The sequence below is a fragment of the Stomoxys calcitrans genome, chromosome 5 (genome assembly GCF_963082655.1).
Source record: "Stomoxys calcitrans chromosome 5, idStoCalc2.1, whole genome shotgun sequence".
NCBI classification, from domain to species: Eukaryota; Metazoa; Arthropoda; class Insecta; order Diptera; family Muscidae; genus Stomoxys; species Stomoxys calcitrans.
In genome coordinates this window covers 135,575,337-135,597,030 of record NC_081556.1, presented here as the reverse complement: position 1 = coordinate 135,597,030, position 21,694 = coordinate 135,575,337, and the positions used below count along the sequence as shown (strand labels likewise).

Genomic DNA, 21,694 nt, shown 5'->3' with positions numbered 1-21,694 from the left:
AAATTTTATTAAACAAAGTTTTTGGAAATTAAAAATTTTATATAAAAATAATACAAGCTACGTTTATCTACATTTAGTACCATACATAACTGCATTTTTAATTTTTCCAAGGCACTATTTCTAATTTTTGCTGAATTCTAAATTGTTTGATTTGTAGGAGCTGAAAATTTTTGCAACTTGTATGCTCTCCCTCATTAACTCACAGATTGCCTCTTATCTCTCTTTCTCTCTCACTCTGTTCTACTGGCAAATAAAGAACGAAAGTGACTTACAAGTCAACATAAGTGCAAACTTTTGAGTACGCCAACACCCTTTTGTTTTTGAACAGTTTGTTTTAATTCGTCGGTGCGTGAACATGTTAAAATTGGCAAATGGCAAGACAAAGAATTTACTAACAAAAGCAAAACGACAATATGTGACAAAATACTTAATTATTTTCTTAAAAGTGCATTCGTTAACAAGGCTGTTTTCCAATTGTTATAATTTTTGCTGTTCCAAAGGCGCAGTCGCTGAGAAAGTGTTTGATTTTTGAAAATACGTATGTGAATCACTTGTCCCCTTGAGAACGACATTAAAGGGGATATGCAAATTTATAGAAAACAAATCTTAACAATTAAAACTTGCCATAAACAATAAGCTTTTCACAAACAATGCTATGAAACCGTTGTTTATCCAGTTAGTGTTCTATAAAAACGACGATCCTCTTCCGAAAATGGGTTAAACATAATTTGGGCAGCTCTGCCGGCAGAGCATATACGCGTTAAGTTTGACTATCGAAATTTTTGGTTGGCCGCGAGTGTACATGTGTGTGTGTGTTACTGAACAAGAAAAGAACCAAACATAGGAAATGTTTAAAGTGAATTGTGGGGTCTGTCAATGCTTAGACAGCAAATTAATAAAAGAAAGAGAATACGCCAAAAGTATAGAATTGTAGAAATTACTTTTAATAGTTAAATAGAAAGCCATTGATTGCCAAATGCAATTGCTTGAAAATATTCTTTGGACAGCAAAATAAATTGTGACTTTGAAAAACTCATTACATAAAACCACCAGTGTTAGTGTCTCCCAAAATATTCAGTATCATAGTTAAACTACCATGATCCTCTATGCAAAAGGTTGAAAAAATGCAAAACAACAACAGCATAGTCATAGCAACAATTCGTTCATACACATTTCGGTTCGCTCTGCCGGAAGAGCATATTCGGTTTAGGTCTGGCGACTATCGATGTTTTTCGTTTGCCTCGTGTTTGTTGCTAAAATAATAACAACAAAACCCATACGCAATGTTGTGCTGTTGGGTTCGTGAATTTTAGGAAAGTAGTTGACTAAAAGAGAGAGAGAGAGAGTAGAGAACTGCTTCGAGTGTTCAAGGGAGAAAATGAAATTGTGCATGGGGCCACTTTGTTGGGCTAATCGTTGGCAAATGTGTACCGTTATATTTTCTGCATTGAGTGGTAGTATGATATGAACATGAGACTTTTAAACTGATGCATCTACATGAGTCATGCTTGCTGAATAAAAAAAGAACACAGTTGTTATGTATGGAGGAGGGCGGTGTTGAATAGTCGATGGTGTGGTAAGGTGAGTACATCCAATTTGTTGTTATTAATAATACGAAATGCATAAATATCTACATATATGAAAGAGTGGTATATTATCTTTGAAATTTGAAAATAAACAAAAAGAGGGGTTTTTGGGAAAGGAAAGGGCAAAAAAAATTTTTTTAGAAAAAAACTTCCTTTCCAAAGAGTTATTCAAAAATTCAATTAAAGCTTAAAAAGTTATAAATAATAAATTTTTGTCTTCTTGTTTTTTGTTGATCCGATCAACAAAAGCAAAAAGACAAATGAAAACAAAATAAATTTTTACATATTTTATAGAAACTAATAATTGAAAAATATTTTTTAGGTATAAAAATTGAAGAAGAAAAATTGCTATGCTAAATAATTTATGAAATATGAGTCGTCCGTATTCGGCCGTTGCGCAGAGATTAGCCTGTCCGTCTATGTCTCTAAACGCCGCGGTTTGGATTCTGGCGAGAACCTTTGAAAAAATGTTCAGCGGGAGTTACCCCCTCCTAATGCTGGTGATAATTGTAAGGTACTGTACCATTTGATATGGCATACATGGCTGCCATATCAACTTCTCCATAAAGAGGTGTCACACTGCGGCTCGCCGTTTTAACGGCTATAAAAAGGAGGGCGCTTATCATTGAACTTAAACTTGAATTGGACAGCTCTAATTAATATGTGGGAAGTTTGCCTCAATTCCTTAATGGAATGTTCATGGGAAAAATTGCATTTGCATATTCATACCATAGAGGTTAGCCTCCGCCTATGACGTTGAACGAAAGGGTACGGATACTGGCGAGAACATCCGAAAAAAATTTCACTTCTGGTTATCCCCTCCTAATGCTGTTGATATTTGTCAGATACAGATAAGGCTGTATGTCGACTTGCATGTCCATTTCCACGGAGATTCTCCATCTGGTTAGCAGAACTAATTCGGTCTTGTGTGTGGCCAACTCTAGTCCACATTCGTGTAGCCAGTTTCTCGAGCGCAACATGACCTGCGCTGTGCCTCTTCCATGTTTCTCGCCGGTATGACTGCTGTCTGCATAGCCTACGAGCAAGGTCTCGTCAGGCAATTCCACCCTTAGGATGTCATCGTAGCTTATATACCATGGGTCAGGGCACGGGATGGACACTTGAGCTGCTTCCGACGTTATCTGTAGACTTCTTATCACGTATTTCCACCTAACACTAATAGACTATGATTAAGATAAGGACTTTGGTTCTGGCTTTCGATATCGGTGCCGATTATGATCCGAATCGGTCCATGAGCCCCCTATACAAACCGATGCCCGGATTTGATTTCTGGAGCCCTTAAAAACCTCCATTTTCCTCCTTTTTTGACTGAAACTTGGCACTGGGACTTCTGTTGTGACTTTTAACATCTTTGCCGAGTAAGATACTAATCGGTCAACAAACTGGTGTACCTCCCACATAAACCGTTTCCCAAATTTAACCTCTTGAGACCCTAGAAACCTCCGTTTTAATCTAATTTGGTTAAAATATAAGACAAAGATTTTTGGTATGACTTCCTGCATCCATGCCAAGTATGATCCAAATCGGTCTATATACTGATATAGGCCATTCAAGTACCTATTCACCGATATGACTACTTGAGACCATAACAGCCGAAACCTATTCCCGATTTAATTGTTGTAAAATAAGTCAAATACGAACTGAGTTAATATGAACAAATTTTTGGCGGAATCAATGGTGGTGTGTACCCAAGATTGGGCCCGACCGAACTTAGCACGTTTCTACTTGTTTTATTACTACTTGAGCCGAAATTTCGGAGTATTTTCCTTTGAATTTCGATTGTTGCCAACAGTGCCTTGTCAGTTCGATATGATAGTCTGATAGAATGTATTCGGGATCTAAATCTTACATGGACTACTTAAAAGTAACCATGACTATGTCCACAAATAGCCTCAAATATTACAAAACAAATGATAATAGAGATAACCAGTAAGGAAGGGCAAAAGTCGGGCGGTGCCGACTGTATGATACCCTACACCTACCCTATAAGTGCAATGTGGGAGCTTTATCCAGTTCTGAACCAATTTTGATGGACCTCGTCGAGCAAATATGGTCTACTAAGGTTGACAAATGACAACATTATGGCATATAACCCAAAATCTGACGAACGCATATATGGGAGCTATATCTAATTCGAGCAAACTTCTGAGATAATGTGGTAGTCATCAAGGAAATCGTTGTGCAAAATTTTGGCAAGATTGGTCAATAAATGCGCTTGCAGTGGCTCTTAAAGTGAAAATCGGCCGATATACATATATGACAGCTATATCTAAATCTTGGCCGATTTCTATGAAATTCACCACTAATATTGAGAGTCATAAGAAAATCCTTCCTGCAAAATGTCGACAGAATTGGATAACAAGTGACCATTTTATTGCATTATTACTGAAAGTCGGACAAACATATATATGGTAGCTATATCTAAATCTGAATCGATTTTGAGCAAACTCCTCAGATACTGTGGCAGTCGTCGAGGAAAGCGTTTTGCAAAATTTTGGCAAGATGGATCAATAAATGCGCTTGCTATGAGTCTAGAAGTTAAAATCGGGCGATATATACATATGAGAGCTATATCTTAATTTTAACCGATTACCATGAAATTCACCAGTAATCTCGAGAGTCGTAAGAAAATCCTTCATGCCAAATTTCGAGAGAATCGGTTAACAAGTCACCATTTTATTTCGTTATTACTGAAAGTCGGACGAACATATATATGAGAGCTATATCTAAATCTGAGCCGATTTTGACCAAACTCTATGTATATTGCGGTAGTCGTCGAGGAAAGCGTTGTGCATTATTTTGGCAAGATTGGTCAATAAATGTGCTTGCAGTGGCTCTAGGAGTGAAAATCGGGTGATATATATATGAGAGCTATATCTAAATCTGAACCGATTTCCAAAAAATTCACCAGTAATGTCGATAGTCGTAAAAAAATCCTTCCTGCCAAATTTCGAGAGATTCGGTTAACAAGTGACAATTTTATTGCATTATTACTGAAAGTCGGACGAACATATATATGGGAGCTATATCCAGATCTGAACCGATTTTTTCCAATTTCAATAGGCTTCGTCTCTAGGCCGAAAAACAGGCCTTTGCCTAATTTGAAGACGATCGGATGAAAACTGCGACCTGTACTCTGTACACAACTTAACATGGACAGACGGAAAGACAGACGGACGGACATACAGACAGACGTACATATCTAAATGGAATCAAATCGAAAGTGATTCTGAGTCGATCGGTATGCTAATCAATGGATCTATCTCTCTTCCTTTTGGGTGTTACAAACTAATTCACTAAGTTAAATACCCTGTACCACAGTAGTGGTGTAGGGTACAATAAGTAAAAGCGTGCTAAGTTCGGCCGGCCCAAATCTTATATACTCTCCACCAGGTATCGCATTTGTCGAGATCTTATCGCGGTATCTCATTTTAGGCAAACAAAGGATAAAAGAAAAGAATTGCTTTGTTATTGGAGCAATATCAAGTTATGGTTCATTTCGGACCATAATTGAACTGAATATTGAAGACCATAGTAGAAGTCATTGTGTAAAATTTCAGCCAAATCTAGTAAGAATTGCGCACTTTAGGGGCTGAAGAAGTAAAATAAGGAGATCGGTTTATAGGGGAGCTGCATTAGGCTATAAACCGATTCATGCCATTTGCGACACGTATGTTAAAGGTCATAAGAGAAGCCGTTGTACCAAATTTCAGCTAAATCGGATAATAATTGCGCCCTCTAGTGGCTCAAGAAGTCAAGACCCCAGATCGGTTTATATGGCAGCTATATCAGGTTATGGAGCGATTTGAACTATTCGTAGCACAGTTGTTGGAAGTCATAACAAAACACCTCTTGCAAAATTTCAGCCAAATCGGATAGGAATTGCTCCCCGTAGAGGCTCAAGAAGTCAAGACCCCAGATCGGTTTATGTGGCAGCTATATCAGGTTATGGACCGATCTGAACTATTCTTAGCACAGTTGTTGAAAGTCATAACAAAACACCTCTTGCAAAATTTCAGCCAAATCGGATAATAATTGCGCCCTCTAATGGCTTAAGAAGTCAAGACCCCAGATCGGTTTATATGGCAGCTATATCAGGTTACTGACCGATTTGAACTATTCCTTAGCACAGTTGTTGAAAGTCATAACAAAACACTTCATGCAAAATCTCAGCCAAATCGGATAATAATTGCGTCCTCTAGTGGGTCTAGAAGTCAAGACCCCAGATCGGTTTATATGGCAGCTATATCAGGTTATGGACTGATTTAAACCATACTCAGCACAGTTGTGGAATGTCATAATAAAACACCTCATGCAAAATTTCAGCCAAATCGTATAAGAATTGTGCCCTCTAGCGGCTCAGAATTGTGCCCTCTAGCGGCTGAGAAGTATTTGTGCAAAATTTCAAGCGGCTAGCTTTACTCCTTCGAAAGTTAGCGTGCTTTCGACGGACAGATGGACGAACATGGCTAGTTCGACTTAAAATGTCATGACGATCGAGAATATATATACTTTATGGGGTCTTAGACGAATATTTCAAGGAGTTACACACAGAATGACGAAATTAGTATACCTCTATCCCATGGTGGAGGGTATAAAAATTTGATTTAATATTCATTACCATGCATCACGCTGATCTCAGTGCATAATGAGGGCCATATTTGACACTTGACATATTCTGAAGCTAAGCAATACATTTTTACGATCACATTAGTGGATGGCATTTCTCAACTAAGTGACTAGCAATAATAATGCTTCCAAGATTCATTTTCGGTATTGTGGCTTTAATCTTTGCCTTTTATTTGGAAGTGTCTGCAGTATCTATCGTCTATGGACACATTAATCCCACCGATGTTATTATTGGCAACGAATATGTGCATAGTAAAGCTGGAAGGGGTGTACAGTCGACCTATACAAAATTTGTGAAATTCCCTAAAGAGGTTTAAACATGAATGCATGCTGTGTTGGTGGGTAACTTAAATGGTTTTTTTGGTTATTTTCTTCTCACCAGGGTCAACAGAATAATGTGCCCATCAGCGGCATACAAATCGAGGACTTTGGCCATCCCAACAATTTGGGATTGAACTATTTGCGAGAAGGAGGGCCCGGCAAGACATTTGCTACGATTGAAATAATGTCGCAAAAGTCCAAACCTATAAACATGCTAATAATGTTTTACGGTGAAACAATTCCCAAACTCAATAATACAAAATTTAATAGAATATTCTGAATATGAATAAAAAAGGAACATTAGAATAAAAATCAAAGTGGAGCCAGGAAAGCAAAATTAGTATTTAAGAGCAGATGCTATTCAAAAAGTAGTTTTTATTGAGCTATAATTAAGGTTTAGCATACGGGTGGATTGGGAAGGAGTAATCCTGGCATAAGGCCGGTACTCTGTTCGTTTTTTTCGCAATATTTTTTGAAACACTACTTAAATTTCAATTATAACATAATACTCGTTTCTACAATTTTATCATGAGTTTCGAAGGTGGCAGGTCCATCCTTCGGATCTCTTTTAGGCCAACGAAACGGCACTGACCTCACAGACCTCTACCTGCAATACAGTAGACTTGTGCGTTAGTTTAACTAACATAACAATGTCGAATGTCTCTGAGTAGATCCCCAATCCCTGTCCGCCTCCCACTCCTCTCTTTGTCTCTGGAAATGGTCACGGGGACAGGTATTAGCAGACCCTCTTTAGCCTACCCCCTGCATCTATGGCATCCTTGATAGAGCAGTGACTGTGTTCGCCTTCACTCAGCATGGCAAGTTCCAGCCTAAGCGCCATCGTAGCGGAAGCCCCGAATATATACCTCAACCAGCGTTACTGTTGGAAATTTTCAAATAGTGGCACAAAAAGTGTAATTTGTAAAAAAAAGTGGCATTTTATTTTTCGAAAAGTGACACATTTTTTTCGTTCCTATAAAAAAAAAAAAAAAAAAAAAAAAAAAAACTAAGAGAGAGCTAAAGATGATGGAATCATCATCATCGGAGAGCTACGATGAATCCAACACCGTTCCTTTAAATTTGTTAAGGAAGGAAGATGCTGCCATGGGATTGAGCAGGTCTAGCTGGGCAGTTAAACAAGTGACGCATAGTGGGATTAGCAAAAAATGAAAGACTCCATCGGGCTAACGCGATACGTACACCAGACTGCCATGGGATTGCACGGTTATTTGTGATGACTTTCCAGCAGCATGGAGATCACAGATATACGAATGGCTCCCCTTCTACCCTTTTCACTCTCGGGTCAATAAATTGACGTTTATCTAAAGAAAATACCTCATAAGTATCGCCAGCATTGTTTATTTCAAAAAAAATGTTTTCCAAGCAAGCAAATAAAAAACTACCAAAACAAAAATCAGCTGTTTTTCTGCATATTTTCACTGGTAATCGTTCGCGTACTTTTGCTTGCAAATTTTTTAAAGAGAGTAAAATGGCTCATACTCTCCTTCAAATTTTTACTGGAAAAGTACGCAAACAGACCTATTTATATGCGATTTGTTGGACGACAAACAATAGATAAACGCTACATAGTTGTATTTTTGAACAAGTGGCACAAATAGATGGAAAGTGGCGCAAAAATGTTAAAAGTATGGGAATTAGTATCAAAATAATAAAGTGGCACACAAGTGGCATCGTCCAAAAAAGTGTCAAATTTGATACTAAAGTGGCAAAACGGTAACGCTGACCTCAACAGGTTGTAAATTTAGCATTGCCTCCAGACTCGCCTGCGGTGTGGATCGTAACGTATCCCTGCGTAGGCCAGTCTCAATATCTTTCGAAGTTCCTTGGTTCGTTTATTCTTCTCCACAGCCTTCCAACATATCAGTGCTCCATATGACAGCACTGATCTCACAATGGCCGTGTACATCCAGTATAACATCTTCGGGCTAACTCTCCACCTACTACCGAACTTCCTTCTGCATTTCCTTCGTATGCCTTTCCAGGACAGTTTCGAATCGACGACTAGGCCTAGCAGGGATATAGCAATGGGGTGGCTATAGAGCTCGAGCCAATATCACTCCCTTAAAAAAAATGTTTTTTTCGAATGTTAGTATTGGGTTGCCCAAAAAGTAATTGCGGATTTTTCATATAGTCGGCGTTGACAAATTTTTTCACAGCTTGTGACTCTGCGATTGCATTCTTTCTTCTGTCAGTTATCAGCTGTTACTTTTAGCTTGCTTTAGAAAAAAGTGTAAAAAAAGTATATTTGATTAAAGTTCATTCTAAGTTTTATTAAAAATGCATTTACTTTCTTTTAAAAAATCCGCAATTACTTTTTGGGCAACCCAATAGTTCCAGTAAAAAAAGTTCCCCCCCCCCAAAAAAAAAAAAAAAATAAATCCTACGTCCCTGAGATCTATGTATTTTGTCACATTTGGTCCCGTCTACAGACGGGAGTCCGAAATATGGTATTTTAGCATCAAATCCGAGTGAAGAGCACCATCCCCGTCTTCCTTGGATTGGTCCTCAACCTGTATCTCATGGCCCATCTCGATAGCCTCCACAGTGACCTTTTCTTCATTTCGCTGATCGTCGACAAAAATCTGCCTCAACTCAATACGACGACTGCATCCACACACACTAAAAACAAAAAGGAAGAAAAATTTACTTGAATCAAGCCTCAGCGGTGTCATAAGTACTGTATGACCATGTTTACTAAATTCAAGTTCAAAATTCTCAAATTCAAGTTTTAGGATTTTAGAAGTTGTATTCCCTCCACCCTAGGATGGGGTATACCCCAAATTCGTCATTGTGTTTGTAACACCTCGAAATATGCGTATAATACCCCATAGAGTATATATATTCTTGATCGTCGTGACATTTTAAGTCGATCTATCAATGTCCGCTCGTCCGTCCGTCTGTCTGTCGAAAGCACTTTAATTTTCTAAGGAGTAAAGCTGGGCGCTTGAAATTTTGCAGAAATTCTTCTTATTAGTGTCGGTCGGTAGGGTAAATGGGCCATATCGGTCCGTGTTTTGATATAACTGTCATATAAACTTATCTTGCGTCTTGACTTTTTGAGCATCTTTTGACGTTCTGAGCCTCTTGATGGCGCAATTATTATTCAATTTGCCTAAAATTTTCGAAATGATATTTTTCTATGACTTCTACGGCATTACAAGTACGGTCCATATCGGTCAATAACTTCATATAGCTCATATATATTGGAAAAAGTTATTCTAAGACGTTGACAAATACGATCCATGGTGGAGGGTATTTAAGATTCGGCCCAGCCGAACTTAGCACGCATTAACTTGTTTATTTTTATTTTGGACGATTTTTTTGTTTTGACCGTGTTCACACTTGATATTGCCAAATAAGCCCTTTAACACTTGAAAAAAGTATGCTTAATGTAAATAAGAATTTTTTAAGATGGAATTTAGTACGACTTTCTTTTTTGTGTTATGTTATCAGTCAAAATTTGAGATGGTCTTCGAGAACACCCCTTCTTGAGGCGTTCCCCTTGTCACCCGCTTTCTGATCGCACTTTCTCCCAAGTCCCAACGGGTGATACTCGGGTGGTTCCCCGTGCGGTTCAGGGCGGGGACTGTCGACCCTACCACCACTTTGTTAAATGCCTGCTTAATATCGAGGAACGCCGCCACCAAGTTATCATTATGTGGGAACACATTTTGATTTCTCGCACCACTTCATGTTAGGCCGTCTCCACAGATCTCCGCTTAAGCTATGCATGTTGTGGCCCACGAAAATTCCCCGGTACCACCTTACTTTTGGGTCTACCATTGTTTTAATTAAAAACGATGAGAGAATGATTGGCATATTATCCCGCCTTGGGGGTAAACACCACCCTGACATACCTCTTTTCCATCGGTATATAGGACATTGCCAAAGTTGTGTTTACCCATATGAGTCTTGAGCTCAAACTTAGACTAGATACCTACTCCCAAAAAATACCCCGAGCCTCAAAGGATTTTTGGGGTTGAACGAATATTGCAGATTGATTGTCTTATTCGTAGGAAACTTGGAAATATTTTTTATTGGATTATCGGTCTAAATGCCCTTCCGCTTGAGCGTTAGGGTTTCCGGTTGTAATAACGTCGAAATAATGATCTGAGATCGATTTAAGGTTGCTTATCGAATGAGATCGATCAGGTTGCCCAAAAAGTAATTGCGGATTTTTCATATAGTCGGCGTTGACAAATTTTTTCAACGGCTTGTGACTCTGTATTTGCATTCTTTCTTCTGTCAGTTATCAGCTGTTACTTTTAGCTTGCTTTAGAAAAAAAGTGTAAAAAAAGTATATTTAATTAAAGTTCATTCAAAGTTTTAGTAAAAATGCATTTACTTTCTTTTAAAAAATCCGCAATTACTTTTTGGGCAACCCTATACATATACCTCGAGCGTCTTGACATTTTAAGTCCATTTAGCCATGTAGGTCCGTCTGTCTCTCTGTGTGTCGAAAGCATGGTAACTTCCGAAAGAGAAAAGCTACATGCTTGAAACTTTGCACAAACACTTCTCATTAGTTCAGGCTGGTTGAGATTGTAAATGGACCAACTCGGTACATGTTGTGATATAGCTGCCATTTAAACCGATTTCCCGATTTAACTTCTTAAGCCTTGAGATGGCCCCTCCTATATAGGAGCTATATCTAAATCAGAGCGGATTTCTATGAAATTCACTAATAATGTCAAGACTTATTAGAGAATCCCTCGTGCAAAATTTCGTTTGAATCGGTTTACTAATGACGATATAATTGCAATTTTAGTCCAAATCGGACGAAAATATATATGGAAGCTATATCGAAATCTGAGCAGATTTCTATGAAATTCACTAATGATGGCGAGACCTATAAAAGAATCCCTCGTGCAAAATATTGTGGTAATCGGTTTACAAATGACGATATAATTGCAATTTTAGTCCAAATCGGACAAACATGTATATAGCAGCTATATCCAAATCTGAACCGATTTTTTTCAATTTCAATAGGCTTCGTCTCTAGGCCCACGAACACGTTCGTGCCAAATTTGAAGACGATCGGATGAAAATTGTGACCTGTACTTTGTACACAAATTAACAACGACAGACGGACATCGCTAAATCGAATCAGAAAGAGATACTGAGTCGATCGATTTATTTATCAATGGGTCTATCTCTCTTCCTTCTGGGTGTTGCAAACAACTTCACCAAGTTATAATACCCTGTACCACAGTAGTTGTGTAAGGTATAAATACCATGTTGAAAATTTCAGCCAAGTCGGATATTAATTTCGCCCTCTTAAGGCTCAAAGAGTCAAATCAGGTGAACGGTTTAAAGGAGAGCAATATAAAACTAACTGAGCGTGGCCCACTCTGCTGCGCACGATAATACTATGTTGGATAGGAGTACTCTAAATTTGGAAATTTTTTTTGCCTAATTTCAGTTGAAAATATGTTTCAATTTTCCTGTGGTTGTGTCCACACTGAAACACCTCTTATTTAAACCCCACATTGAAATGGCCAGTAAAAGTCCTTTTTGGGGAGTGATGGACCCCCAGAGATTCGATCCTAAAAGTAAAAGTCAATTTCGTGCTCTACTTCCAAAGACCTTTCATTTAAGAGCCATATTGCCATGGTCGATGAATATGTCCGATTTGAGGATATTTTGGGGGTGGAGTTACCCACGAAACACTTAATCCCACAAATGGATATCAGATTCGTTTTCTACTCTCAAATAGCTTTAATTTGATTCCCATATTGTAGTGATTGGTCTATGAATCCGTTTGGCAGGCTTTGGGGTGGGCGGCGCCCCTAGCCACCCCACCCCAGATTTTGATATCAAATTTTTGTTTTTAGGTTACTGTAAGTGTGCAAACCAAATTTTTGTAAAGTTGGGTAAGGGGGAGCGCCCCTCCCCCTTTTTTTTTTGACCATTCTGCCCTCGCTCTCTTCATGTTGGCTTCTTCAAATTAGCGCCATCTACTGGCTGTTTTCAATTGGATTAACTAAGTCCAATTGAAAACAGCCAATAGATGGCTTTAATTTAACTGTTTGTGCTATTGGCTTGGAGTGGATCATCATGTGGTAGTTGTCTATAAATGACTATATGACTACCTATTGATGAATATTTCATCATTTAGTCTTTTTTAATACCCTCCACCATAGGATGGGGGTATACTAATTTCGTCATTCTGATTGTAACACCTCAAAATATGCGTCTGAAACTCCATAACGTACATATATTCTTGATCGTCATGTCATTTTAGGTCGAACTAGCCATGTCCATCCGTCTGTCTGTCGAAAGCACGCTAACTTACGAAGGAGTAAAGCTAGCCGCTTGAAATTTTGCACACATACTTTTTATTAGTGTAGGCGGGTTGGGAATGTAAATGAGCAAAATCGGTCCATGTTTAGATATAGCTGTCATATAAACCGATCTGGGTCTTGACTTCTTCAGCCTCTATAGAGCTCGCAATTCTTATCCGATTTGACTGAAATGTGGCACGTAGTGTTATGGTATCACTTCCAACAACTGTGTTAAGTAGGGTTCAAATAGTTTCATAATCTGGTATAGCTGTCATATAAACCGATCTTGGGTCTTGACTTCTTGAGCCTCTAGAGGGCGCAATTCTCTTCCGATTTGGTTGCAATTTTGCATGAGGTGTTTTGTTATGACTTCCAATAACTGTGTTAATTATGGCGCAAATCGGTTCATAACCTGATATACCTACCACATAAACCGATCTTGGGTCTTGACTTCTTGAGCCTCTAGAGGGCGCAATTCTCATCCGATTTGGCAGAAATTTTGTACAACAGCTTCTCTCATGACCTTCAATATACATGTCTTATATGTTCTTAATCGATCTATAGCTTGATACAGCTCCCATATAAACCTATCTCCCGATTTTGCTACTTCAGCCCTTACAAGGCGCAATTCTTATCGGAAAGAACTGAAATATTTCACAATGACTTCTACAATCTTCGGCATTCATTTATGGTCCGAATCGGACTACAACTTGATATAGCTCCAATAGCATAACAGTTCTTATTCAACATTCTTTGTTTGCCTAAAAAGAGATACCGCTCATAGAACTTGACAAATGCGATCCATGGTGGAGGGTATATAAGATTCGAAAAGTTTATATTTTCAGTTTAAAAAATTTAAATGGTAATGGGTCCTAAACTCCCAGCGCAAAAATTTAAAATTTTTATAAAACCAAAAAACAACTAAAAATGCCAGTTTGAAAAATTATAATGAGCGATTCCATCCTAATCTGACAGCAAGTTTCCCTTTAGGTATTGCCAAACAACAACTCTTTTGAAGAGAAATGCTCCACATTTTTTTAAAGTTTTGCCTTATCTGTTAAAATTTTCTCTTGCAAAATTTCCTTTATTTCATATTCATGAAGTACTGTGAGACGTAGAATTGGCTGCGTGTAAACCGTAAAATATGATTTTCATGTTAACAGGTTTATCTTTTTGTGACATAACTTCAATGGTGGCGTACGTCTTGCCAGGTCCTCCATCTCGCAAAAAGTTATATGCAATATTATTGGGACGGCCCAAGTCCATAACATGTATGCCGGTTATAGGCACGTCATTTTGTTTACCCTGTAAGCAAATTAAAAATTAATGGAACATTTAAGGATAATTTAAATCTCAAATATTCGGGACTATACCTCTTTGGGAAATTTCACAGTTTTTTTAAATATCGAATGGAAAACACCTTCGGCTTTGCCATGCACGAATTCGCTGCCAATAACAACATCAGCAGGATTTAAATAACCATAAATGAGAGATACTGCTGACACTTCCAAATATGAGGCACAAATTACAGCCACAATACAGAAAAAGAATTTTGAAGGCATTATTGCTGAACGCTTAGTTATGAAATACCGTCCAGTAAGGTTTTGGTGCAAATTTGTTACTAAATTTTTTGTATGGAAAGCAGTCACTTGTCAAATATTGCCTTCATTATACAATGAGGTTTGCATGGGCTATGACTATGAATATTGAAACTCATTATCATTTGTTTATGCAATAAATGGGACTATAGATTGGACGGAATCCTGGTTAGTTTTGCTTTGAATAGACCTAGTAGTCTATATGTGATTTGGAAATTTTCCTGAAAGTCGGCAGATAGTCTCCTTGGCCACCGTATCCTTTGAGGTTAGCATGTTCGCCTATGACGCTAAACACCTGGGTTCGAATCCTGATGAGACCATCAGAAACAAAATCCTTATTTGAAAGGTTAAGGTTTAATGTTTGGAAGTCACCGTAGCTTAGAGCTAAGCATGTCCGCCTTTGATGCTAGACGTCTGGACAAGGACATCACAAAACAAGTAAAAAGGCGTTAAGTTCGGCCGGGCCGAACTTTGGATACCCACCACTTCGGGTATATATGTAAACCACCTTTTGTCAAAATCCGGTGCAAAACTGACACCTTATGCCCCATAGCAGCTATATCAACATATGTTCCGACTTGGACCAAATACTAATAAGTAAAAGTCATTGTTCAATTGTATATAACAAAATATTGGACCTTTTAATAGTTATATCTAAAAATAAACCGATCAGAACTAACGGGTGATTTTTTTGAGGTTTGCATTTTCATGCATTAGTATTTGACAGATCACGTGGGATTTCAGACATGGTGTCAAAGAGAAAGATGCTCAGTATGCTTTGACATTTCATCATGAATAGACTTACTAACGAGCAACGCTTGCAAATCATTGAATTTTATTACCAAAATCAGTGTTCGGTTCGAAATGTGTTCATTCACCGTAACGTTGCGTCCAACAGCATCTTTGAAAAAATACGGTCCAATGATTCCACCAGCGTACAAACCACACCAAACAGTGCATTTTTCGGGATGCATGGGCAGTTCTTGAACGGCTTCTGGTTGCTCTTCACTCCAAATGCGGCAATTTTGCTTATTTACGTAGCCATTCAACCAGAAATGAGCCTCATCGCTGAACAAAATTTGTCAAAATTTGAACACATTTCGAACCGAACACTGATTTTGGTAATAAAATTCAATGATTTGCAAGCTGACTGCTGGCAATACTTGTGAGGCATTTCTCCTTGTAAATTTCTCTATTATCTAGGTCACCGTAGCGCAGAGGTTAGCATGTCCGCCTATGACGCTGAACGACTGAGTTCGAATCCTGGCGAGACCATCAGAAAAAAATTTTCAACGGTGGTTTTCCCCTCCTAATGCTGACAACATTTGTTGTGAGCTACTATGCCATGCCTCCAAAGAGGTGTCGGACTGCGGCACGCCGTTCAGACTCGGCTATAAAAAGGAGGCCCCTTACCATTGGGCTTAAAACTTGAATCGGACTGCACTCATTGATATGTGAGAAGTTGGCCCCTGTTCCTTAGTGGAACTGGGCAATAAAAAGTAAGTCCTTTATCATTGAGCATTGAACTAATATCGCACAGCACTCATTGATATAAGAGAAGTATCTCTGCTGTTCTTTTATGGAAAATTTACATTTGCAAGGTTTAAAGTCTTGAAGGTACGCATATTAACAGACGATGTTGAACCTCTGATTGCGAATTTTGCCCAAAATGAAAATGTTTTCAGGTTTCTCCTCCCCAAAAGTAGAAACAACGAATATTAGAAAGGACGTCCAGACATGTAAAAATGTTCAAAAAATAGGCCTTTAAGCCATTAAAGACCAAAAGCCGGAAGATCGGTCTTAAATGAAAGAGTAGAGTACAAATTCCATATTAAAAATTAGGTTCAAGTAATTGGGGAGCCGCCCCGACCCCATATTTACCGACCATGGCAATATGGGACTGAAATGAAAGGTGTTTGCGAGTAGAGTACAAACCTGATATCCACTTTCGGGACCAAGTTTTTGGGGGTCCAACCCTTCGCCAAACAGGACTTGCTTACTGACCCTGGTAATATGAGGCTTAAAAAAAAACAGAAAACACCCCTAAATCGAGCATATGTACCAACTATGTTTATGTCGGTATTGGGGGGTAGAGCACGAAATTAATACCCACTTTTGGGACCAATTTTCTGGCAGTCTACCCCTTTCCCAAAATACCCCACAAACAGAAATTATTTACTGACTATAGCCATATGGGGCTCAGATAAAGGTATTTGGGACAATGTGGGAGCATGTTTGTGGGGCACCACCCCTTCCCCAAAACACCACCCAAAGGGCTAAAATTTACCGACCATGCCAATATGTGGTTAAAATGAAAGATATTTGAGATTAGAAAACAAATTTTATAATCAATTTTGGGTGTAAAGTGTTTGGGGGACGCCTCTTCCTGTAAACTCTCCCTAAACCAACGGAAATTTGGGGTTTAATTTGAGAGAAGAGCACAATGCTGATATTTTTTTCACGGCCAAGTGTCTGGGGCACCACCTCACCCCGAAATCGAACATCATGAGAATATTGGGCTGAAGTATTTTAAGAATGGAGTACATCTAACTTCCAAACTTAAATTACATTAGGTTAGGTTAGGTTGAAAAGAGGGTCCATATATTAATCCGCCCCATGCCACTATGGACATACACCTAAGCCAGTAAACGGCTTGTTGTGCGCTCTAAAAACTATTGGGTTGCCCAAAAAGTAATTGCGGATTTTTCATATAGTCGGCGTTGACAAATTTTTTCACAGCTTGTGACTGTGTAATTGCATTCTTTCTTCTGTCAGTTATCAGCTGTTACTTTTAGCTTGCTTTAGAAAAAAAGTGTAAAAAAAGAATATTTGATTAAAGTTCATTCTAAGTTTTATTAAAAATGCATTTACTTTCTTTTAAAAAATCCGCAATTACTTTTTGGGCAACCCAATATAAAGCAACCTCTAAAAAGAAAATTTTAAGTTAAGAATTCCGTGCTACTTACAAAATCCTTGATTGTTTTCAATACCACTCCCCTAAGTTGGTTCATGTCTGGTATTGTGTCTCCACCTAAGTGCCTGTAACTGTTAGACGCGAAAGCCGGACAATGACAAAGGAAATGCTCCAACGTCTCATCATCTTCCCCGCATGCCCTACACCGATCGATTTTACATAAGTGAGCTCGTAGTCCTATGTGTCCCGTTATGATACCAATAGCTATACTGACCTCCTTCTTGCTTCTTTTCAGTAATAGCCTTGTCTTCTCACAATCTGGATCCCCCCATTGGATTTTCGGCGTCCTACCGTCTGTTTTGCTGTTCCACAATGTTGCATGCGCATTCGTCGCAAACTGCCTTAAAACGGACTGCGTCGACCCGAAAGGCTTCGGGTTAACCAATTTTATTGATGGCAGTCCTCTAGCCTTCACCACCAAATCGTCTGCCCTTTCATTTCCCCTTACTCCGTTATGGCCCGGCACCCAAACGATGCGGATTTTGCCATCCTCAGTGAAGGCGTTAATCTCCTTCTTACACTGCAAGACTGTTCGTGGCCTAAAGTCCTGGTTGTTATTGCCCTTATGGCAATTTGACTGTCGGTGTCCATGATCGCCCGGATCTTCGCCTGCAGGGCAGTATTATGGTCAGACAGTCTAAAACAGATCTCAGTCCCTGGGTTCTCAATGTAAACCCCCAGGCCCACTCTGTCCTCTAGCTTTGATCCATCCGTGCAACATGATCTTCCAGATGTCAATACTACGGAGGCCACCGTAGCGCAGAGGTTAGCATGTCCGCCTATGACGCTGAACGCCTGGGTTCGAATCCTGGCGAGACCATCAGAAAAAATTTTCAGCGGTGGTTTTTCTCCGCCTAATGCTGGCAACATTTGTACTATGTCATGTAAAACTTCTCTCCAAAGAGATGTCGCACTGCGGCACGCCGTTTGGACTCGGCTATAAAAAGGAGGCCCCTTATCATTGAGATTAAACTTAAATCGGAGTGCACTCATTGATATGTGAGAAGTTTGTCCCTGTTCCTTAGTGGAATGTTCATGGAAAAACATTCTTGCAATACTAGGGTTCCGTTAATTCAAGACTGTGCCGATGGCAGCAGTGCCTCGCACTCGACTTCAAGGTTCATCTCAGGTATCCGATTGGAAACCTCTCCACTTCCTTCCAGGTTTCCTATCGTCGCCTTGATTATACCGCGATGGTATGAGCTGCTCCTATCGTCAATCCATTCTCCCATCGCCTTAAGTCTCATAGCCGCAGTGGCTGCCTCACACTTAATCTGTATGTCAGTGGGTCGGATATCTAGTATTATAAAGGGTGATTTTTTTGAGGTTAGGATTTTCATGCATTAGTATTTGACAGATCACGTGGGATTTCAGACATGGTGTCAAAGAGAAAGATGCTCAGTATGCTTTGACATTTCATCATGAATAGACTTACTAACGAGCAACGCTTGCAAATCATTGAATTTTATTACCAAAATCAGTGTTCGGTTCGAAATGTGTTCATTCACCGTAACGTTGCGTCCAACAGCATCTTTGAAAAAATACGGTCCAATGATTCCACCAGCGTACAAACCACACCAAACAGTGCATTTTTCGGGATGCATGGGCAGTTCTTGAACGGCTTCTGGTTGCTCTTCACTCCAAATGCGGCAATTTTGCTTATTTACGTAGCCATTCAACCAGAAATGAGCCTCATCGCTGAACAAAATTTGTCAAAATTTGAACACATTTCGAACCGAACACTGATTTTGGTAATAAAATTCAATGATTTGCAAGCGTTGCTCGTTAGTAAGTCTATTCATGATGAAATGTCAAAGCATACTGAGCATCTTTCTCTTTGACACCATGTCTGAAATCCCACGTGATCTGTCAAATACTAATGCATGAAAATCCTAACCTCAAAAAAATCACCCTTTATAAAGACAAAATTTAGCTCAGGCCATGGCCGCCTAACCTCATTTCTGTACCATGCGGTATTGATAGTTAAGCAACATCATATGGTTTCAAAACTGCATGGCAGGGATGAAATATACATTGATTAGATTTCATGTTATTAAAAACTTCCAGAACCAATTGATTATAGCCGGGAGGTGAACGATTGTTTTCTGGTGTTTATCTCACAGATAAAAATATTATCAAGTTATTGTCTTTTACCGTTCTTCTGAAAATTTTCCAATGTCACATCTTTTTTTTTATCAAATATTTACTAATATACTATGTGCTAATAGATAGTATAATAAAATACATCCATTCATAATCATAAGCCTTTAATAGACATCATTAGCATGATATTTTCATTTACAACTACTTAAAAATTCTCCATTATCCATAATGTACAGATTTTATGATCTTCAACAATAATACAGTCTTTGATGGAAATTATAGAATGGATTTGTAATTAATACTACCCATAAAGTTGCAAGTAATTTCAAATAATCTGGCAGAAGGCATGAGAAGGACACTACCACCACCACAATCAGTACTTTCATTAACAGACAGCCAGAAAAATCTTCATTGAATTGGATAGGACAATAGAAAGTCCATAAGCCAATATTCCTATCGATGACTATTTGCCAACAACTTTGTCTAGCAGAAATATGCTGTAACCCATTATTGTTGTTGTTTTTCTATACATAGTTGTTCCGAAGAGGACTCGAGGAGTAGAGTGGAGTGGATGTTCATTCAGTGTTGTTGGGCTTTGATTGTTTATTCATAATTTTAACAATTACGGATTTTTATGGCTTAAGTGTAAATGCATGTTTAGCAAGGAGTATGGCATATCATAGCATAGAGATGCTATAGAAGCAGAACATAAAAATTAATGCTCATTCTTTCATTCAATACACTGGGATTTGGGACATAAGATGGGGTCATGTCAACCGAATATTATTAGGCTGAAGAAAATTATAATGACAAAATTTGAACAAAATTTTCACTGAAGAGAACATTTCAATGAAATTTTCTCCGAAGACAAAATTTCCATGAAATTTTCTCTAAAGACAAAATTTCAATGAAATTTTCTCTAAAGACAAAATTTCAATGAAATTTTCTCTAAAGACAAAATTTCAATGAAATTTTCTCTAAAGACAAAATTTCAATGAAATTTTCTCTAAAGACAAAATGTCAATGAAATTTTCTCTAAAAATTTCAATGAAATTTTCTCTAAAGACAAAATTTCCATGAAATTTTCTCTAAAGACAAAATGTCAATGAAATTTTCTCTAAAGACAAAATGTCAATGAAATTTTCTCTAAAGACAAAATGTCAATGAAATTTTCTCTAAAGACAAAATTTCAATGAAATTTTCTCTAAAGACAAAATTTCAATGAAATTTTCTCTAAAGACAAAATTTCAATGAAATTTTCTCTAAAGACAAAATTTCAATGAAATTTTCTCTAAAGACAAAATTTCAATGAAATTTTCTCTAAAGACAAAATTTCAATGAAATTTTCTCTAAAGACAAAATTTCAATGAAATTTTCTTTAAAGACAAAATTTCAATGAAATTTTCTCTAAAGACAAAATTTCAATGAAATTTTCTCTAAAGACAAAATTTTCAATGCAATTTTCTCTAACGACAAAATTTCAATGAAATTTTCTCTAACGACAAAATTTCAATGAAATTTTCTCTAAAGACAAAATTTCAATGAAATTTTCTCTAAAGACAAAATTTCAATGAAATTTTCTCTAAAGACAAAATTTCATTAAAACTTTGTAACCTGTACGAGGATTTATTCCAAACAAACGATAAACTATCGAATTTTTGGGAGAAACTTTAAAAAATCATCCAAAATATGCGAAAAATAATTTTTGCGTGGACTACTGTACAAATTTGCCCATGAACATTCCATTAGGATAGGTTAGTGTAAAAAAGACGGCGCCCCTGTTCTATTAAGGAACAGGAGCAAACTTCTCACATTTCAATGAGTGTTGTCCGATTCAAGTTTAAGCTCAATGATAAGGGCCTCCTTTTTATAACTGACTTTTAACGGCGTGCCGCATTGCTACACCTCTTGGGTGATGAATTTTAACATGGCAAAGTACCTCACAAATGTCGCCAGCATTACTTTACTTTAATTGGCTATAACTGACTATTTGTTCCACTAGCCGAACGTAGTATAGCGTCCCAAGCGCCTCGATCTTCTGCGCTTATTCTAAAATCTCTGACACCAAGTTTCGAGGTGTCTCCCACCACTTGATCTTTCCATCGGGCTTTTGGTCTTCCCGGTTTGCGTGTACCACCGTATTTGCCTTCAAAAGAC

At 38.1% G+C, this 21,694-nt stretch overlaps 2 protein-coding genes across 2 annotated transcripts; one reads left to right on the top strand and one right to left on the bottom strand.

The window, feature by feature from the left end:
• Positions 1 to 6,301: 6,301 nt before the first annotated feature.
• On the top strand, positions 6,302 to 6,897 carry LOC106089868 (uncharacterized). Its single transcript, XM_013255858.2, has 2 exons — positions 6,302 to 6,547; positions 6,619 to 6,897. The coding sequence occupies exons 1-2, from the start codon at positions 6,359 to 6,361 to the stop codon at positions 6,835 to 6,837; spliced, it is 408 nt and encodes a 135-aa protein (XP_013111312.2). The 5' UTR covers positions 6,302 to 6,358; the 3' UTR covers positions 6,838 to 6,897.
• Positions 6,898 to 13,912: 7,015 nt separating this feature from the next.
• Positions 13,913 to 14,500, bottom strand: LOC106089869 (uncharacterized). Its single transcript, XM_013255859.2, has 2 exons — positions 14,236 to 14,500; positions 13,913 to 14,167 (listed from the first exon to the last, which is right to left on the bottom strand). Exons 1-2 carry the CDS (start codon positions 14,422 to 14,424, stop codon positions 13,958 to 13,960), a joined length of 399 nt encoding a protein of 132 aa, XP_013111313.2. The 5' UTR covers positions 14,425 to 14,500; the 3' UTR covers positions 13,913 to 13,957.
• Between the last annotated feature and the right edge of the window lie 7,194 nt (positions 14,501 to 21,694).